This window comes from Cervus canadensis, chromosome 24, assembly GCF_019320065.1.
Source record: "Cervus canadensis isolate Bull #8, Minnesota chromosome 24, ASM1932006v1, whole genome shotgun sequence".
NCBI classification, from domain to species: domain Eukaryota; kingdom Metazoa; phylum Chordata; class Mammalia; order Artiodactyla; family Cervidae; genus Cervus; species Cervus canadensis.
The window spans coordinates 44,160,394-44,182,111 of record NC_057409.1 but is presented as its reverse complement, the minus strand read 5'-3'; the positions used below and the strand labels follow the sequence as shown (position 1 = coordinate 44,182,111).

Genomic DNA, 21,718 nt, shown 5'->3' with positions numbered 1-21,718 from the left:
CCCACTCAACAGCCCCCCAACCCCCACCTACCTCCTCAAACAGTTCTCTCAGGGTCACCTGAGATACTGTCTCCTGGGCTTGAAGTCCTAATAATTCCCACCAAATAGACCTAACTCTCCCAGTGGGGACATTTTGATTTGGGAGAACTCAGGGTCAACTGAGTTCCAATGAAAGCTCTCTCCAGACCTCCTAAAGGGTTAACTGTTTGAATCAAGTTTTCTGGCTATAGGTTTTTGAAGTGACCTCCCAGTGAATTTCATCTTTCAGCACTTCTGGAGAAGTCTAAGGCCTGGAACAGAGAAGGTTTAAACTGAGCGAGGGCCTGGGAAGTTGGGCTGCTGTGTTGTCCTCATTCTCTAACCTGCGACCCCCCCACCACCTTCTCTCTTTCAGAAAGGTCATGGCATCACCAAGCCAACGTTTCAATTCCTCTTTAGATGACAACCGGCAAGTGAACTTTCGAAAGAAGCTTCTGATTATTAACTTGGCCCTGGGGGATGGAGACGTGGAGGGCTTGAAGTTTCTCTGCCAAGACTACATCACCCCCAGAAAACTGGAAAAGTGCAGCAGAGCCTTGGATATTTTCGAGTACCTGCTGCAGCGGGAGCTGCTGAGTGCGGAAGACCCCTTCTTCCTAGCGGAGCTCCTCTACACCATTCAGCAGGAGGTCCTGCTGCAGCACATTGGCTACACCAAGGAGCAGGTGCAGAGCTGGCTGCACGCCCGCCGCAGGGTCTCCCACTTCAGGTGATCAAGATCAACCTGGCAGGGCCATCGGGCTGGGAGAGGCCGGGGTTAAGACCTTTAATCTTAAGATGAAAAATGAATTCAATTTTAAGCTTTTTTTTTTTACCACTTATCTACCTCCTTGGATGGTATGGTGATTCTAAACCAGGAGATTTCTCAACTTCAGGTGCTAATGAGAAGGGAGGCTGGGAGATCAACAAAGCTTTGAAACCCAGCCAGGGCCTGAGAGGGGCCTCCTTTTGTTTTGCTTCTCACTGAGGAAGGAGGCCCAGCTCCAGGCAGCAGGCCCCACCTCCAGCCTTCCTCGTTGTCAGCCTCCGTGCTCTCAGCCTCCTCCCTCCTGGGAGTCACTGGTGTGTCTGCCGTTTGTAAAGAGAGTCATGCATGTGTTTAGTTGCTCAGTCATGTCCGCCTCTTTTTGTCCCCGTGGACCGTAGCCCGCCAGGCTCCCTTGTCCATGGGGATTCCCCATGCAAGAATACAAGAGCAGGTGGCCATGCCCTCTTCCAGGGATCTTCCCAACTCAGGGACTGAACCCAGGTCTCCTGCATTGCAGGGAGATTCTTTACCCGCTGAGTTACCAGGGAAGCACACTTGGAGCCAAATTGACAAAATGAAAAAGGAGATGTGTCTCTAGGGTAGGGAGGTCGTCATTTATGCCTTGTCCAATTTCCCCAATTCGGGGCGAAACCCAGACAGGTAAAATATAGGCATTTTGCCCAAAGAGGTAAAACAAAGGCAACAGACCTGAGGCAACACCATTATAAACTGTCCACTGACATAGTGTCTACATCAAGCAACCTCACAAGGAGGAGCCTCTGTGATATTATTTTATAGCTTGGACGATTACAATGCTTCAGGTCTGAACACTTGAACTGACTCCTAGAACCTGAGTGACCCTTGGGTCAGTGAGAGAATTCTGGAAATTATTAACTCCATTCTGTTGGTTAAAAAGCTGAGGAATGGTCTTGGGCATGCAGAGCTGTTAATGTGTGAATGAAGTATTCAATTTCTCTCTTTTTTTTTTGGCCACATGGCCCAGTATGTAGGCTCTTAGTTCCTCTACCAGGGATTATACCTATGCCCAACACTGGGCTGCCAGGGAAGTTCCTAAATTCAGTTTTTCCAATTGTTGAGTGTATGGCTTTCCAGAAGCTGGGATAGTTTCCTTTCTATAAGTGAACTTCATATTCACTGGCATTGGGTGCTCCCTGATGAGGGCCTATAAAGTAAGCCTGATTTCTGGAATGGGGTCTGGAGAAGGGTGGGCATGCCACAGTGGTGTTTTACACCTTCTTAGTGGGATTTGAAACAGCACTGGACCTGGAATCAGAAGACCTGGGATCAACAAGGCTCACCGTTATTCACAAGGCTCATAGTGGAATAGGTCAAATTGAAATACTACAAGTTTTTGTTTTTAAATCTATAAAATGAGATTAACAGTTGTCTACTCACAGGGCTGTGATTATTCAAATGAGGATAACGTTTGATAAAAGCTCTCCATTTTCTGCCTGTCCTGCAAGTGTGAGGCTTTAATTTGTCTCTTTGCTCTATGTCTTAGAAACCTGCTCTACGAACTGTCAGAAGGCATCACCTCAGAGGACCTAAAGAGCATGATCTTCCTTCTGAGGGGGTCAGTTCCAAACATCCAGATGGTGAGTGAGCCATACCCGACGGGATCTTTGTGAACACCACCTTAAGCAGTGCTTGGAAAGATGTTGGAAAGGGAGTCAGTATCAAACAAGGGTTAGAAACATGGATTGTGATGTGCCTGGAGTCTAGGTCCAGACTAACTCCTGAATGTGGGGCAAGTGACTGAACGTTTCTGAGTCTCCCTCCATTTTCTAATACAGCCTGTTATAGACAATTATACTACTTCCTTCCAGGACAGTGAAGAGGAGTAGATGAAATAAGGTACATCAACTGTTAGCTGGGGCCTGTATTTCGCACATAGTACGTGTGTGCATGCTGAGTCCCTTCAGTTATGGCCAACTCTTTGTCAGTCTTTGAACTCTAGCCCGCCAGGCTCCTCTGTCCATGGGATTCTCTAGGGAAGAAAACTAGAGTGTGTTGTCATCCCCTCCTCCAGGGGATCTTCCCAAACCAGGGATCGAATGTCGTCTCCTACATTGCAGGCAGATGCTTTAGCACTATGCCATCAGCGAAGCCCTTTGCACATGGTAACCATGCAGTAAATGATTGACTGCTATGGGCATTCACTGGGTCTTATGATACAGAACTGTGCAGGGCACCACGAAGGAATGAGGCGCTGGTAGCTAATGGCAGAGTGGAATTCAGTTGTTCATCACCTCCATTTGTTGAGGTTTTCGAGGGAGACTATCCTCTTCAGTGGATTCTGCAGTGTCTTCCATGAAGAGTTTCGTGAAAATCAAATGAGACGAATGTTTGAGGATGTCCTTTCTACAGGGCTGTACAGGAGCTTGGAACCAATAGTAATTTTAAAAATATTAACATAATGCTGTCTGCTGATATTCTTGTTAGGTTGATCACAATCAAGGGCTGGAAAGTAGCTGCCCATATCTCTTCCAGGCCACAGAACTTTTTGTTTTTTGAGTTTCTAACAGCTTGTGACAAGCCAGTTATTTAACTTGGGAAGGGGCCAATTTTCAAATTTTACCCTATAACATTAATTTTGTTATTCAACTGTTATTTTCTTTAGGTTTTAAGTTATATAATATTTGATAACACCAAAAAAAGATGTGTAAAATGTATGGAAGTTATAAAATGTAGAACCAAGTGAGCAGCCATGCATCCCCTGTCCAACTCAGAAAAGAGCACGTCACCCATGCGAAAAGGCTGAGTGTAGCCCTCCCATATCACATTCTTCCCAGACTAACTGGTATTATTGACAAATATTTTCTTCTCTCTATTTTTTTAAACTTTTTGGCTGTGCTGTGTAGCATGTGGGATCTTAGTTCCCCTGACCAGAGATCAAATCCTTGCTCCCTGCCTTGGGAGCAAAAAGTCTTAACCACTCTTCCCTGGGACTGCCAGGGACATCCCAATAACTTCTTTTTTTAAAGAAAAATCACTGAGGCGTGGGAAGCTGTTTTACATGTGGTAGGTATAACAAGGACCATGTTTCATAATCCATTAAACATGTTTCCTGGTGTCAGATCTTAGGTTAACTAATCTGCAGTTTAATTCTCTGTTTTGGCTAGCTATACTCTTTGAGTCCTTCCCGCACCCCCCTCCCCCAACCCCAGCCCACCACCTTTTCAGGGCCCTCAGGGATTTTAGCCTCTTGTGACTTTCCACTGTTTCTCTCTTCAGTCTTTATCCCAAAGATGGGTTGTGGGATCCTCGGGAATGGGGAATGAGTCTTACTCATTATTAGAGCCACAAAACATTGCATAATTAGTGCTCTGCCACTTACTGGCTCTGTGACCTTGGACAAGTTACTGAACTTCTCTGTGCCTCAGTTATATCATCTTTAAAATGGGGATAATAATAGCATCTACTCATCAAATTGTTTCTGAGTAGTTAGTGAGCTGTGTCTATTTGCTATGTGGTGTCCCTGGGTCAGGAGATCCCCTAGGGAGGAAATGGCACCCCACTCCAGTATTCTTGCCTGGGAAGTGCCGTGGGCAGGAGCCTGGCGGGTTACAGTCCACAGGGTCCCGAAGAGTTGGACATGCCTGAGTGACTAACACACATACACACACTGATATAGATTGTATAGAGATTTACAATTTCTATGCTGTCTCTTTCCCCATACTATTTAGGTCCTCCTGAATATATACTCTGCCTTATTTATTAATGCCATGGATAATCAGTGGGCAAGTAAAAGTGACTTCATTGATTCTCTTGCAGACCTCTAGAAGTTTCTTGACATATCTGGAGAAAAAAGCTAAAATAGGTGAAGACAATGTGACATTACTGGAGAATCTCTGCCAACATATTGTGCCAAAGCTTATGGAAAAGTTAGATAAATACAAAAGAGAGGTAATTAGCTTATGCTTGCTTGCTTGTTTGCACCAGACCATGGGAATTCTTAAATCAATTGGCCATGTATGATGTTTACTCATGACTCTGATAATATTCTCTTGAAATCTATTTGCTCATTCAACACATGTTTATTGAATGCATACTTTGTACTAGGCACAGTTTTAGAAGTTGGAGCTACAGCAAGGTATAGAGCAAAGCTCCTACCTTCTTGGCACTTATATTCTAGTGGGAGAAAGTGGTTTTAGACAAATGTCTTCTTCTGATTTTTAAATAGAAATGAGAATAACAGAAGTGGTTTTGAATGAAATGACATAAAATAGGAGGCAAAATGGCACAGGAATTAAAAGTGGAATGCATGGAGTCAGATTGCCAGAATTCCACTTATTAATGGTTCAGAGGCCCTTTCCTCAGCTCCTCTATGTCTCACTTTTCCCATCTGTAAAGTGAAGACAATAATTGTACCTGCTTCGTGATTTTTTTTTTTGAGGATTAAATGATGTAATTCCTTAAAAATGCATGTCTGGCACAGAGTAAGCATTCAATACATATTGTTAGGAATATGTTTGTTAGAAAGTCATAAAAATTTTCATATTCTCAAAAATTACTATCAGAGAAGAATTTTATTTTTTTTTTTTCTTTTCCAGAAACAAAATTAAAAAACGGATGCTTCAGGCTGCTTTCCCACTATGTAAAAAAGCAGTGTTCCTTGCACCACAGGAAAAACAGTGACCATGGAAGAGAGTTTTGATTGGTTCTTAGACTTGAAAGACCCTTTGGCCATCACTTCCAACCTCCCAAGCATCATAGAAATCAGTGGCAGTTCATTATAGTAATAAAACGTGCCCTGTTTTCTAACACAGATTCTGTCTTTTTTTTCTTTCTGATAAGCCTAAATAGTAAAAACTTTCTTTATTGAAGCCTTGGATTGTAGTCTTGAATTTAATTGTGCACCCTGAGAAAAAAAGAGATTGGCCTCAATTTGGGCATCTGTGAAATAAAAGGTGGGACCGGGTATATTTTAAGATTCGTTTTAGCTCAGAACCACTGTCCATGGCTTTGACTGAGCTTCAGTTTCCCTTGTATATGCCCACCTATTGTTATAATTCTGTGTCCCCTTTGCACAGTCTTGTTTTGGATGTTGGTTGGTGATGAGAAGGTGGTTCACTGCCCCTCTCTCTGTCCTCCCCTAAAATTTGGTCCATGCTACACTCATTTCTTGCTTTAGTGTGAGGAAGGTGTTTGTGCAGGAGCTGCTTCTCTTGGGCCGTGAACGGGATTGGCTCTTGGGAGATGACAGCCCAGTGTGAAGACAGACACATTCAGGTGCTCTGGGAGCAGAAAACTTACAATCTTGTATTAAATTCCATGTTGGGGTCAGGACATTTCAGATGCAGAACACCCACCCCAAACCAACTAAAGCAAAGAAGAAAATTGGTTGCTTCTTTCACCTGAAAACACATAAATGGGAAGACTGCCTCCAGATGTGGCCTGAATTAGGCTGAAATCTGCACACAGCATCTCTCTCGGCCAGGGCCCTCAGGGTTGGTCCCTGACTATAGATTAGGGTCCATGGCTCGGAATTCTCAGGTTTATTGTCAGGGCCAGTGGTTAATCTGTATGAAACCTGCTCCAGTGCATCCTCTCAACTCGATACCTCTAGTGAGATGTTGTATGTAATAAGTTGTTTTTCTTTTAACTTTTTTTCTGGCAGGATCTGAGTCTTGTCCAAAGTCTGACGTTTTCTCTTAAAGATGTGGTAAAAGTGACACATTTATATCTTTAAGCAGAAACTAAATTTCTGAAAGTAGAACCCTTTTTAAAAAACACTAAGGGAATTTCCTGTTTAAAAAAAGACCCATTTGGCAATATAAACATTGTATTTAACACAACTTTTGCATATACAAAATTTTAAAAGGAAGTTTTTCTATTAACAATTTTAGATTGTATTAAAATTTACTGTTTAAATGTATTTTTGAACAGGTGCTATCTTTACATTGTTCAAAGATAAGAAAATATGAAAAAGTGTTCAAGAAGAGTCTTGCTCCCATTTCTGCCCACTGAATGTTCCATCCTCCCTCCTCTTTATCCCATAGATGATTTCAGGGTTTCTTACTGCAAATGCAAATACAACAAATACAAATATAGGTGCATTTTACAATAGGCATTTCTTAAAATAAAGTATATACAGTGTATACTCAACACTGTGAAACTCACATCTCTCATTTGGTCTCATTTAAAATGTTTGTTTAAGATGCCTGGAAATATTGGTACAATTCTTGACTGGGGATAACTCTGTGAACTTTGTGAACCAGCCACTTGTAAATAGTAGTAATTGCCTTACCAATAAATAAAGAAAATTTTCCCTGTTTACTTCCAAGTAGTATCTTTGATTTTACTTAATAACTTTTTCCTGCTTATATAGTGACATATGTTCATTGTGGAATATTTGGGAAATACAAGAACACACAAAAAGGGAGAGTTCATTCACTTATAATTTCATTTTGGCATGCACTTTCCCTTTATCTCACACTGCATTTGTCCTTGATCTTCCCTATTTCCTTTAAGTGAGCCTCACCTCCATGCCCTCTCAATCATGAATCCACAATATTTTGTCTTTACCAATATCTGCACTTCCACCCAAGTCTCGATTTCAAGTGTGCCGCTTTCTGACAACCACATTCAGTCGTTTGGTCTCACTTCCTCTGGGACCCTCCCTCCAGCTGTCTTCAATGCTACCAGGACCTCCAGTCAACCCACTGGCCCTGCCTGCCATCTTTGCAATGTCAGCATTGCCCCTCACTCCCTCTCTCCCTCTTTTTCCGTGTGTCATCATTAAACTCACTCTCTTGCACCAACCCTCAACACCCTTGCCTTCAGAAACTAAACTCTAGAATCCAAACTCTGGTTGATCCCATAAGTCTGTTCACTCCATGTTTGTCCTAAAATTCTTGGCTGTGGCTGGTGTAAAAAGACAACATTGCAGACCTGGTCTCATTTAAAGCCAATGACTACAAACCTCAAATAGATATTCAGTGTCTCCTGGAAATCCTGTGACGCGTCCCTAGTTCTGACAGGCTTTTGCTTTCTCAGATTATTTTACACCTTCTTTGGTCTGCTCAGACCTCTGTCATCCTCACGTCCCTCACGCTCATGTGATGGTCTCATTAATTTAAGGAAAGTGATCAGAAGAGACTTCTACCTTCTACCACCAAGTCTCCCTGCCCTCTTGCACATTAAGCCTCCTTTGCTGATTTCTCTCCAGTCAAGAAAGGGTGAGCTGCCCTTGTTACTCCCAAGAGTTAATGACTTGCATAGGGACTGCGCCTTCCTGCTTACTCAAAGCTGTTGCCTCCACAGCCTTCCCTCCTATCTCCATTACCCCCAGCTCTTCCCAGATCATCCCCCTCAGGATACAAAACATGCTGTAATTTCTCCTTCCTTCAAAACAAACCCAAAACTGACCCCCACCCCCCACCCCTGCCACCACCAAAGCCTATCTTCTGTAGGAGGCTCAGAAGTAAACTCTGAGTGGAGGATTCTTGTGCCAGAGGTTTGCTCAGGAAGTGCTCTCTGAGACACCAGCGGGAAGTGGGGAGCAGGATAGGGAAGAGGAGGAGGCAGGTAAAACAGGCCATGCCTCTGTTATCTCAGCCTGGTCTGGATGGAGAACTGTCGACTGGAAATCATCCTTAGAGTCCCAGTCTACCAGGGGCCAGGGAGCCAGGCTTTCATCTTCTCTCAGCCCCCCATCCTTGGCTAAGAGCTTCCCCAGGTGGGGGAACTTAAAACTTCCAAGTAGAGGGCAGTCCCTAACATAGCCCCTCGGATAAAGGTGTGAACTTTTAGAAGCATCCCCTCTCAGCTGGCAAGCTCACAGGGGTAGGGGAAGGTAGGGGGCAAGGTGGGGAGCCCAGGGGGATTAAAAAGGGTGAGAGGAGACCTGTGAAGAGCACTGCCAGCACCCCCTGCATCCCTCTTGACCCCACATCATATCTGTCTTCCCATCCTCAGATCTGCCCAATGTTTGCATTGGGCCACAGTAAAATCTGGGGCCGTAAATCATATGTATGAATATAAATTATTCTCTTCTCCTGCTGCTTCTTTGGAATGACTTGAAAGGCCAGGTTAGGATTTATTATTTTTGTGGTGTTTAGCGTGTCTGCCCCTGGTCCCCAGTCCGCCCCCTTTCTGACTACCCTCAGCTCCTTCCAGATGCCCCAAAGCCCTAATATATGCAAAGGAAAATGAAAAACGTCACAGAGTTAGCTCAGTGTTCCCTTAAGCCCAGAATTTTGTGGAAGAATTTTCTATGCTCTCAAACTGAAAGGTCAGAGCTATTTCTTAAAAAGCCTTACCTTTTCTTTACTAACCCACTCTAGATCTATCATTTGTGAATTTATCTAAGCAGAAACACTCTCTTCTCCAGACTATTTTAAACACATCAAAACAATGTTGAAAAACTAAAGAATGAACCACAAACTGGGACATGCCATATATCTTTCCATCTCTCTCTCTATATATAGATATATCTGAAAAGGGATACAGAAATACATGGAACCAGTACCTGCTACAGTTTCGGTGGTAGTTGCTTCTGGGGTGGTGATATAATTAACATTGCCAAGGCAGAGATAATTTTGTTGGCTCACTTTTTATTGTCCCGAGCCATCCTGTGGCAAAGTAACCACTCTGATATATAGCCTGGAACAGGATGTCTGCAGATGTGAAACTCCCTTGGGATGCCTCTGAGTGCCCCAAGCCTGTTCTGATAAATTAGCATAAGCCAAAGGGTTCAAATGCAGACCTAATTTTCTACGTCTGTGACTCCCCACTCCCACCCATGGCTGCTGATATTTCTCCAGCCCCCAAATGCACAATCAGAAGCTCAGTACTACTTCTGATCACCCTGCATTGCTGCTTGTTCCATCATTTGAAAGAATCCTCAACATTCCCCACCCCAACCTCACTCATGCCTTCCTAGCACTCCAGATCCGGCCACCCTGCCAGGAGACAGTGAGTTTGTTTTGGCTAGGGGCTTCTTGCTGCTGCCAAATTAGCAACTCCAGGCCTTGGGTCTAGCCACTTGCTGAGGCTAAAAATGAGGACTCTGTAGCAGTGATAGAGAGGTGTTACTGTTCCCATTTTATAGATCAGAAAATCAAGGCTCAGAGATGCTAAGCAATAAACAAGGTCACACTGCTAGAAAGTAGGAAGGACCAGATTTCAACTCTATTCAGTTGAGCTCCAAGTCTATGATCCTGACCTTCCTGAGTGTAACACACTGCTCTTGTGAAAATATTTCCTGAAGGACAGAAGCCTGCATTGGATCATTTACATCCTATCTTGTTTCTTGGGAGCTTCCCTGGTAGCTCAGTGGTAAAGAATCCGCTAGCCAGTGCCTGACAATGCAGGAGACTCAGATCTGATACCTGAGTCAGAAAGATCCCCTGGAGATGGACATGGCAACCCACTCTAGTATTCTTGTCTGGGAAATCCCATGGACAGAAGAGCCTGGTGGGCTACAGTTGCAAAGAGTCGGTATGACTTAGCGACTAAACAACAATAACAACAACTCTGTTCTTGGAAATGGAAGTCTGGCCTTTCCACTTGCATTATCACCCTGAAATGGTCTAGGACAAGACGATTTAATCCACAGTTTCAAGCCTGTGAGAAATGACTTCACCCGGGTTAAAGATAGAATATGAAAACGGACTGTTCTGATATTTATAGGAAACGTGATTCATCCTGCCAGTAACTGGAAGCACAGCCGTCTGTAGAAGAGTGAGGTGGATTCAATCTTCTCAGGCTCTAGCGCTGGCTCCTTAGGTCTAACATCCCTGCGGGTGACAAAGCCACCCCCACTGCTTGCTCTTTGTGTTCAATAGGAAGTTTCTGATGACAATAATTCAGCGGCTAGACGAGAACACATATGGGAACACCGGACAGGCTCTCAGATCTCAACAACCGCCCCTTCCAGGTCCCCCTGCACCTTGTTGCCAGAATCTTGGCTGCCTGCCCAGCGACGCCAAACAGAAATGCAGAGACAGTTGGGAGGAAACAGAAGAGTAGCCGCATTATTTTCACCAGGCCAAAGGGAAACACAGGAGACTTAACGCCTCAAGAGGTATGCCCCACCTCTCTCCGGAAAAGGGAGAGATTTCATAGCCCCATGAAGGTCTTGTATTTTTTCTTTCTTTCTTTTTCAAATTTTCAAAACGGCCACAGCTGGCCTCAGGCAACTCAGCAATGGGATCTGGTGTCCCTGAAGTTATCCGCCCATGACCTTCTTTCTGAAACGTAGAATGGTACAAAAGAGTACGGGGGAAGAATGCCAGGTTCAGAGTACAACTCATATGAAGAGAGTAATTAGTTTTGATTAGCTTTGTTTAGCTTTGTGAAGGACAAGTCTAGCTACAAGTGTTTGTTAGTAGCAACAGCTAAAGAATAACCAAGATTGTTTACCTCTTATAGGCCTGTTTGGCTGGTGTATACCAAAGGCCGTTCATTCATTTCTGTTTTTTGCTGCAGCACTCTGATGCCTGGCCTCCCAGGGTACAGGCAGGGCAGTATTTAATAGTCCTGCCCAAAGACCAAGGCACTTGAGAGCTAGCATGTCCTAAAGCAAGATGTCATCCTGGCCCCTTGCCAGGGAAATCCCATGGACTTGCTGCGACTCCCTTGCAGCAAGTAGCGCTTTTCTATTTTGAAGCCATAGAGTTTAGAATTCTCAACTCATCTCTCTTCTATTCTCTCTTATTGTTCCTACTTTTGTTACACATGTGTATGTGTTTATCTCTTTTCTTTCATCATAAACATACTTTTAAAAGTCCTATTTCTTTTTTTTTTTAGTACATAAGTAACTAAGGATGAAAATCTCTAACAAAATTTGCAAAGGTAAACATACTTTAGGAACACACTGAGGAGGAATTTTAACCTGTTAGGAAGAATAACTTCACCACATCTTTCAAAAGTTACATAATTCTAGGACAGAGTGATTCATTACTCTTCCAAGAATTTTCCTCAGAAACAGTCATGTTCACCAAAAAAACATGTTCATTACTGCACTGTGTATAGTAGCCCAAATAGGAAACTACCCATAAACTCAAGTTGGAAATTATTCCTTACAGAGAGGAATGGCTAAGTAAATTTTACAAGTATGCAATGACGTGCCAGGTATGAATTAAAAGAATGAATTGCGATTCTACGTACAGACCTGGAATGATGCCCATTATAACTTGGTAAGTAAAAAGAAAGCAAGCTGTAATATGTATGATTATAGCCCCCAACTGAATATTGTTGTTTGGTCACTCAGTTGTGTCCGACTCTTTGTAACCCCATGGACTGTAGCCCTGCCAAGCCCCTCTGTCCATGGGATTTCCCAGCAAGAATACTGGAGTGGGTTGCCATTTCCTTTTCCTGGGAAGCCCCAACTAAATATTAATATATGTTAATACATATACAAATATATATGGGCTTCCTCGGCGGCACAGTGGTAAAGAACTCGCCTGTCTGCCAATGCAGGAGATGCGGGTTTAATCCCGCATTAAAGTGAGTCAGGAAGATCCCCTGGAGGAGGAAATGGCAACCTACTGCAGTTTTCTTGCCTGGAGATTCCCACAGACAGAGGAGCCTGGCGGGCTACAGTCCATGGGGTTGCAAAGAGTCGGACATGACTGAGCTCGCATGCATATACATGTATATATTATACACATATCATACAAATATACATATAATATATACATTATATATTACAGTCCAGTCAGAAATGGAAACCACATCTGTAATTTAATTTGAAAGGGAAAATGTCATAGGAAGAATGATTAACTAGTTGAAAAGGTTAGCTGCTCAAGGTAAAATGTCTCCAGGGCTGAGGGTGAGTACCCAAGGAGGGAAGAAATTGGGAAGACTCCTCCCCGTGACCCCAAGGTTGGGAATCAGAACTGGTTGAAGAAGATGTGCTGTGTCCACGGATGATAGAGAATTTCCCTGGAGTGGATAGAGGGGTGGAGGGGGGTGTGTGTGTCATGAGCCAGAGCTTGTCTACAGTTGGAAAGCGGGGCTGGCAAGCAGGGGGCTGCCCAGGGGTGCCCACCCAGGTCTCAGGTCCCGCAGGTCCTCTGCAAGCCTCCAGCAGCCGTGCCTGACGGGGGAAGAGGAGCTGCCCCACCAGGAAGAGAAGTTTCTCCCTCTCTGCTTTCGCTTGCCCTGCCCCTCCAGCGCCCTCTACCTACAAAATCTAAGAGTGTGCCGGCTGGCAAAGGTATTTTACATGATGTAGCTACAGAATCATCAAGCCAGGCTAATAAGAACGGATTTGAACTGAGAGGCAAAAAGACTGTTTGCTTCTGGCATGATATACTGATCCTGCTTCCGTAAACAAAATGGTATATGTGACATATGCACATAGATGCTAATAATAATTATTATTCACAAGTATTATGTGTTTACTCTGAGTGCCAGGAGCTGTTCTAAACATTTTGCAAGTATTTGTATATGCTTAGTTGTTCAGTCTTGTCCAGCTCTTTGTGACCCCATGAACTGTAGTCTGCCAGGCTCCTCCATCCATGGGTATTCTCCAGGAAAGAATAGTGGAGTGGGATGTCATGCCCTCCTCCAGGGGATCTTCCCAACCCAGGGATAGAACCCGGGTCTCCTGCATTGCAGGTGGATTCTTTACTGTCTGAGCCAACAAAGGTTGTTAATATCTCTATTCTATGAATCAGGAAACTGAAGCATCAAGTTGTTCAGTCATTGCCCAAGGTCACACAGCTAGCAAGTAGCATAACAAGAATCACGATGACTTTACAAGCAAGGAAAAAAAAAAGACTAAAAGAATCAAGATGTTATCAGTGGTGACCTCTCAAGGTGGCATCGAAAAGGCCACAGGAGAGGTTTTCACTTTTTCATTGGTGCTTTAAATAGCTAAATACAGTGATAAAATCACTGCTTTTTTATTTTGTTTTTGTATCTTGGTGAGGGGTCAGGGTTGTATTTGTCCAAGCAGTAACTAAAATAATTAGTAAATAACAACTCCCCGTGCCAGGCAGTAAGAAGTGAGCAGTCTAGAAGGGCAGGCAGTGTGTGAGGGAGGGAGCGGCGGTGTCCCGAGGGCCAGAGCGGAAGGGTTTGAGTCACCATGAACCCGGCAGCTGGCTCACACTGTGTGCGGTGTGATCTGTGCCTGGATTCCTGCCTCCCCTCCCCAGCCCCACAGCCACAGAGAGTAGGTTGCCTGAGGGAACGCGCGTTTATGGAGCACTTGTGAGTTAATATCCATGAGCACCACTCTGCAGGGCAACCTTATCAGATGTCATTTTTATCTCTATTTCCCACGTGAAAAGACCCAGCCCGGGAAGCAAAGAAAGGTGTCCAGGTCCTCAGCGACAGGCCAAGTTGATTGCTGATCCGTCTGATTCCAAAGTTCAAAGCTCGCCCAGCCGCTTTCTACCTAGTGAAAGGCTAGGCTGCCTGCCTCTGGGAGGCTGACCCTGGTGGCTGACCCAGCAGATATGGATCCTTCCCCGGGGAGTGAGGGCTGCAGGCTATGGTGTCATCAGAGGGAGGTCAGGCCGGAGGTGCTGACGTTGGCTTTCAATGAACCATCATTTGTCCTTCCTTCTAGGCACTGCCCCTGAGCTATGTCCACGTTCAGACTGTGTGGGGTTGGACCTACGCAGACTGTGCACAGCTGGCCACTTGAACTTCGGGAACGTGGATACGAGCCTGAAATTTCCAGACAAAGTTTCAGGGGAAGAGAAGTGGCGGCCGCCACTGCAGGGCTCAGTCCTGACACAGATGCCCTGTCTAGAGTTGGTGCTAACTGGGACCCACTCGCGCTCTCTTTGCCGACAAAGGTCTGTATAATCAAAACTGATTTTCCCAGTAGTCATGTACAGATGTGAGAGCTGGACAATAAAATAGACTGAGTGCTGAAGAACTGATGCCTTTGAACTGTGGTGTTGGAGAAGACTCTTGAGAATCCCTTGGTCAGCAAGGAGATCAAAGCAGTCAATCCTAAAGGAAATCAACCTTGAATATTCATTGGAAGGACTGATGCTCAAGCTGAAGCTCCAATATTTTTGCCACCTGATGCAAACAGCCGACATGTTGGAAAAGACCCTGATGCTGAGAAAGATTGAAGGCAGAAGGAGAAGGGGACGACAGAGGACGAAATGGTTGGATGGCATCACCGACTCATTGGACATGAGTTTGAGCAAACTGTGGAAAATAGCGAAGAACAGGGATGCCTGGCATGTTGCAGTCCGTGGGGTCGCAAAGAATGAAACACGACAGAGCAACTGAACACCACCACCTTGTCTTTGGTTATTAGTCCACTCTAGTTACCAGCAGGCTGGGTATGCATGGAGAAGGGCAGTGTTTAGCCAACTTCTTGTAGGAACTAGTCACCTACATGTGGGCCCCAACCTCAGAGGAGGAAGCACTGGTGATACTGGATGGAGCATAGTCATGCATTAAACACCAGGGGACCCCAAAGTGGAAAGTTATTCTCTTTACAGTTCTCTTACATCATTAGAGGAAAAAAATCCATTATTAGGACTTCCCAGGTGGTCCAGTGGTTAAGAATCTGCCTTCCAATGGAGGGGACAAGGGTTCAATCCCTGCTGGGCAAACTAAGGTTCCTCCTGCTTCAGGGCAACTAACCCTGTGCACAGAGCTCTGCAATGAAGACCTAGTGCAGTCAAAAATTTAAAAAAACACAAAAACTCAAAACAAAAACCCACTGTCACTGCCAATCTATCTATTTTGTCTCAAAATTTGCTTTTTTTTTTTTCTTCTCCTTTTTGTGGCATACACTGCATGCGGAACTTCCCTGACCAGATATCGACACTGTGCTCCCTTTTCTGGAAGCGTGGTGTCTTAACCCCTGGACCTCCAGGGAAGTCCTTAATTTCTCTTTTTCATCAAGGAAAAAAACTAGGCAATGGTATCTAACTAGAGGTTAGTAAACAGTGTCACATTTTAATTTTATTTATTTTTACAGTTCCTTTTCTGTAGCAAATGCAAAGCTTCTACATTTACAGTAGTGACATAAAATTTCCTTTTAATGTTCATTTGGGTCAAATTTTATTTAAGTAAAGAAAGAAAATAAGTTAAAAATTAGATAAATAAAAGAATAAGTAAATGGGGAATAGGAAAGAAATTGTTGAAGTCATACATGAATGGCTGAAGTGGGCAACATGGTGCCATTCATGAGGAAGCCAGGCTACTCTGAGAGACAGCACCTCAACGGCCTAGCTGATGCTTTAGCTATGGAAGCCCAGACTCTTTTGGGAAAGTTCTGGAATGAGGCTTGGTTAGAGATCAGTGATTTTAGTGTAATATCAAGGACTTCTTTTGTATCTGAGTTTCACTGCACATGTTCTTTTTCAGTCTGGGAAACTGTGATGTGTGGGAACAGACAGACTACCAACAGTTGACAGGAAGCCTGACTTTTCTATTTGGATGCAAGGAAGTGGCTGGGAGCCAAGGAGACATTTGTTTACCAGTGGGAGATCCCAAAGCCCCCCATTTCTTGGTTCTTCTCTCTACAGCACCGCTTGGGACATTTAAAGCTGTTTCTCCTGGTATTTAACCCCACATTTATATCCAGCATACTTATAGTCTGTCTCTTAGCTAATCAATTTTATCCTGTAGGTCAAGATCATTAATTGTGTTATTTGAATCTCCTATAGCTGTACTGTTTTTCTCTCTGCCCTGTCAGTTACTGAGACAGGTACACAAATATCTCATACTTTGACTGTGGACTTTCTACTTCTTATTTTAGTTCTGATCACTTTTGCTTTATGTTTACTTTGATGTTATATAATGATACCAGTTTTACATCCTGATATTTTTAGTGTTTCAGTGTCTTTACATTTGACCTCTGTCTGTTATAAGCAGTGTATTGTCAGTTTTGTTTTTTGTTTGTTTTTATTTGTTTAAACAAAATCCAGTCCTATAAGTCTTTTCTTAAAATTAGAATTTTTAGTCCATCTCTGTTTATTGTACTTACTTATATAATTATTTATATAATATGCATAGCTTTTATAATTTATGTGCAGTTTTGTGTTTTCCTTGTGTCTGATCTGTAAAGTTTTGCTTTTATCCATGTGCAAGAGCTATAAACCTAATGCATCTGTATGTAGCTTTATGTTTATATATAAATACTTAGATAATATTATAATAAATGAAGCAAAAATTGGAAAAAAATACAAAATCAATACAAAACAAACACCGAAGAATGATGTGACATGACTTTTCAATGAAAGAATAAATTGAGCTAAAAAAAAAATCAGTTATTGCTACACTTCACTTAAATCTTCATAGTCTTTGACTTTCTTCATCAGATTCTTCACCATTTGGAGTCTTTTCAATAGGTCTGTCTCTTTTCTCTTGTAGGATCCTTTTCTCTATCTTTATGGAAACATCTAGCAAGGTCTAGGAAGAAAAACAGAAAATCAGGAGACAAGAAATGTCATTTTTTTAAAACGTAAACTTTTTTTCAACATAATTAAGATTTATACAATTTTCACACAACAGTAGGACACAATTTCTATACAAGTTCCCACAGACTGTAAACTGGAAAACACTGGAACATAGCCAAGGACATAAAACAAGGTGCAAACATTTCGTGTTCTAAAGCTATTGAAATTGTAGAGAGTATGTTCTCTTCTCACTGTGTATCGTGTTAGAAATCAGTATCAAAAGATATTGCTGGTAAAGAATCCGCCTGCAATGTGGGAGACCTGGGTTTGATCCCTGGGTTGGGAAGACCTTCTGGAGGAGGGCATGGCAGCACACTTCAGTATTCTGGCCTGGAGAATTCCATGGACTGTACAGCCCATGGGGTCACAAAGAGTCAGACACGACTGAGTGACTTTATTATTCTTCATTAAATAGAGTAGGGAAGCCAGAAGTGGGGTGCTCTTATGCCCTGAGATGGTCAGTTCAGTTCAGTTCAGTCGCTCAGTTGTGTCCGACTCTTTGCGACCTCATGGACTGCAGCTTACTCAACTTTATGTCCACTGAGTCGGTGATGCCATCCAGCCATCTCATCCTCTGTTGTCCCCTTCTCCTTCTTCCCCCAATCCCTCCAAGCATCAGGGTCTTTTCCAGTGAGTCAGCTCTTCGCATCAGGTGGCCAAAGTATTGGAGTTTCACCTTTAACATCAGTCCTTCCAATGAACACCCAGGACTGATCTCCTTTAGGATGGACTGGTTGGATCTCCTTGCAGTCCAAGGGATTCTCAAGAGTCTTCTCCAACACCACAGTTCAAAAACATCAATTCATGGGCGCTCAGCTTTCTTTATGGTCCAGCTCTCACATCCATACATGACTACTGGAAAAACCAAAGCCTTGACTCGATGGACCTTTGTTGGCAAAGTAATGTCTCTGCTATTGAATATGCTGTCTAGATTGGTCATAAGTTTTCTTCCAAGGAGTAAGTGTCTTTTAATTTCATGGCTGCAGTCACCATCTGCAGTGATTTTGGAGCCCCCCAAAATAAAGTCTGTCACTGTTTCCACTGTTTCCTCATCTATTTGCCATGAAGTGATGGGGACCGGATGCCATGATCTTAATTTTCTGAATGTTGAACTTGAAGCCAACTTTTTCACCTCCTCTTTCACTTTCAACAAGAGGCTCTTTAGTTTTTCTTCGCTTTCTGCCATAAGGGTGGTGTCATCTGCATATTAGGTTACTGATATTTCTCCCGGCAATCTTGATTCCAGCTTGTGCTTCATCCAGTTTGGTATTTTGCATGATGTACTCTGAATAGAAGTAAAATAAGTGGGGTGACAATATACAGCCTTGACGTACTCCTTTTCCTATTTGGAACCAGTCTGTTGCTCCATGTCCAGTTCTGTTTCTTCTTGACCTGCATACAGATTTCTCAGGAGGCAGGTCAGGTGGTCTGGTATTCCCATCTCTTGAAGAATTTTCCACAGTTTATTGTGATCCACACAATCAAAGGCTTTGGCATAGTCAATAAAGCAGAAATAGATGTTATTCTGGAATTCTCCTGCTTTTTCTATGACCCAAAGGATGTTGGCAATTTGATCTCTGATTCCTCTGCCTTTTCTAAATTGAACTTGAACATCTAGAAGTTCATGGTTCATGTATGGCTGAAGCCTGGCTTGGAGAATTTTGAGCCTAACTTTGCTAGCCTGTGAGATGAGTGCAATTGTGTGGTAGTTTGAGCATTCTCTGGCATTGCCTTTCTTTGGGATTGGAATGAAAACTGACCTTTTCCAGTCCTGTGGTCACTGCTGAGTTTTCCAGATTTGCTGGCATATTGAGTGCAGCACTTTCACAGCATCATCTTTTAGGATTTGAAATAGCTCAACTGGAATTCCATCACTTCCACTAGCTTTGTTCATAGTGATGCTTCCTAAGGCCCACTTGACTTTGAATTCCAGGATGTCTGGCTCTAGGTGAGTGATCACACCATTGTGGTTATCTGGGTCATGAACTTTTTTGTATAGTTCTTCTGTGTATTCTTGCCATCTCTTCTTAATATCTTCTGCCTCTGTTAGGTCCATACCATTTTCTTAATTTTCTCTAATTTTCTTAAAGAGATCTTTAGTCTTTCCCATTCTATTGTTTCCCTCTATTTCTTTGCACTGATCACTGAGGAAGACTTTCTTATCTCTCCTTGCCATTCTTTGGAACTCTGATCAAATGTGTATATCTCTCCTTATCTCCTTTGCTTTTCACTTCTCTTCTTTTCTCAGCTATTTGTAAGGCCTCCTCAGACAACTATTTTGCTTTTTTGCCTTTCTTTTTCTTGGGGATGGTCTTGATCCCTGTCTCCTGTACAATGTCACGAACCTCTGTCCATATGAAAGGGTAACAGGCAGGAAAGCCAGGGGTCTCCAAATGGAGGAAATAGGCTGCAAGTGTCAGATATTTTTGTCTCTTTTAAGTGGCAGGAGGAAACAAACTAGTGATATTTTTTTCCCTTCTCTATACAAATTTAAAAGCAGGTTTCTCTTAAAATACTGTGTTGCCATAATGACACCTGCTTTCACCTGAAGTTAACTATTCTCAAACCTTGAGTTAACCAATGCATTTTTCTTATGGAAATGTTTGTCTTAAGCTATGTTAATATACCGTGCATTTACCCCAGACTCTGTCCTCAAGTCGGTTCCGCCTAATGACTCAGAACCTACTTGACAAACCATTATGTTATACTCAGACATTGTTCCCCTAATCTATGTAAAGGAAACTATTTGTATGGTAATCTGCCCTTCTACAAGATTCAAGTCAATCGTTTTATGGCCCGGGATGACTCGTCTGTGCCAAGATTACCCCAAAAATACATCTTATGGATGAGGGGCCTGGTGCCATTCTGAGTTTTAAGACATTTCTTTCTTTCATTAACAGACTGCTAGTGACTGTATAACATCCAGCTGAGGACTAGCAGGGGGGTACTCTTTCTGCCCCCTTGATGCCTATGTCAGAAGCTTTCTCTATCTCCTTCAAACTTTAATAAAACTTATTACCCAAAAGCTCTGAGTGATCAAGCCTTGTCTCTAGCCCCGGATTGAATTCTCCTCCTCCGGAAGCTAAGAATCCCGGCGTCTTTTCGTGGTTCAGCAACAGCCTTTCATCTTGCGGGCTTGTCCGGGATCCTTCAGGACAAGGTAAGGATGCTTGGAGCTCTAGTTCTTTGTTCTCCTAGCGAACACGTTTTCTGCTGTACTTTACTAACTCTACAGTGTGCTTGTGTGAATAAATGAAACACCCTGCTTGAAGCAAGTGAGAAGCCCTGCTCTGCGGTTCCACAGTGATCTTATACGGCTTGTGGCAGAAACCTGTCGGGGGTTTATACTGACCTGCAATGCCAGGAGGCACCCAACATCTCCTTCGGGGACCGACCATAAATGGGCAAAGTGTGTGGACCGAACTCTCCTTTCTCGGTCAAACTTTTCGGTCTCCTTGACCATTTCATAACTCCTTGGGAATTAGAAGTACTAACCTAATCTGTCAGATCATAGACTTTTGAGGGACTTGTGATCTATGCTGTTAATGTGTACTGTTACCTAGCTCCCAAACTTGGATTGGTAGTCAGGAAGCACCTAGCTTTGCTAGGAATCGAAAGTTCGGAAGTCTGATGGAGCTCTAGCTCCAAGAGCATCTCTGAGGATAAAGGTTACTCAGACTGGAACTACAATGGGTTTTTTCCTTTGGTAACGCTGGCTCTTAGTGGACCAGAGGAGGCTCTTATACTGGTGTGGTGACGCTTGGAAGGAACATCTCAGTTTTATGTTCATATCAGTCTTATTGTGGTCAGGAATACACTCAGGGTCGTGCACAGGCACTCAGGTGATGAATGTTTCCCCCAGCGGTCTTAGTTTGGGAGGCATTACGGAAGGTTACTCTGATTGCACCCCAGGTGGCATCAGAGACAAGCGAGGTTTTAATGGTGAGGAGCTGGACGTCAGTCAGGGATGCCACCAGGTCTACCCGTGATGCATCCCCACCCCGTCTCGGTGGTAGAACTGGGAGGGGCGAGTATGAAGCCTGCGTCAGTAAGGGGCAGACTAAGTCCGACCAGGAAAGAAAAGCTTTTGGTGTGAAGTCTGTCTACACCCCCATCTAGAGCAGGGAGGGACGCCTCTGGTAGAAAGATGCCGCTGGTCGCTTTTTTTTCTCTGTTACAGATGGGAGCTAACAATTCCAGCCTCACTCCTTTGAACTGTATCCTGAAAAACTGGGGTAGAGTTGATCCCCAGGGCTTAAAGAAGACACACCTGGTCTTCCTATGTGATGCTGCATGGCCGCAGTACCAACTGGAGGACAGCGAATGGTGGCCAGTTGGAGGGTCTCTTAAGTATAATACTGTTTTACAATTAGACCTGTTCTGTAGAAAACAAGGGAAATGGGTGGAAGTAGCACATTTGTTGCCCTTTTTCTCTCTGCGAAATATGCCAGATTTGTGTCCTAAGGGTATAGATTTGGATGTGACACCTTCAGCTCCCTCCTGTCCTCTTACTTTGCCC

The 21,718-nt window shown here is 43.5% G+C and overlaps 1 protein-coding gene across 1 annotated transcript; it reads left to right on the top strand.

The window, feature by feature from the left end:
• The first annotated feature begins 401 nt into the window (after positions 1-401).
• Positions 402-7,873, top strand: LOC122426140 (caspase-10-like). The gene is made up of 4 exons (XM_043444781.1): positions 402-748; positions 2,310-2,403; positions 4,583-4,714; positions 7,838-7,873. Exons 1-4 carry the CDS (start codon positions 402-404, stop codon positions 7,871-7,873), a joined length of 609 nt encoding a protein of 202 aa, XP_043300716.1.
• The last annotated feature ends 13,845 nt before the right edge of the window (positions 7,874-21,718 follow it).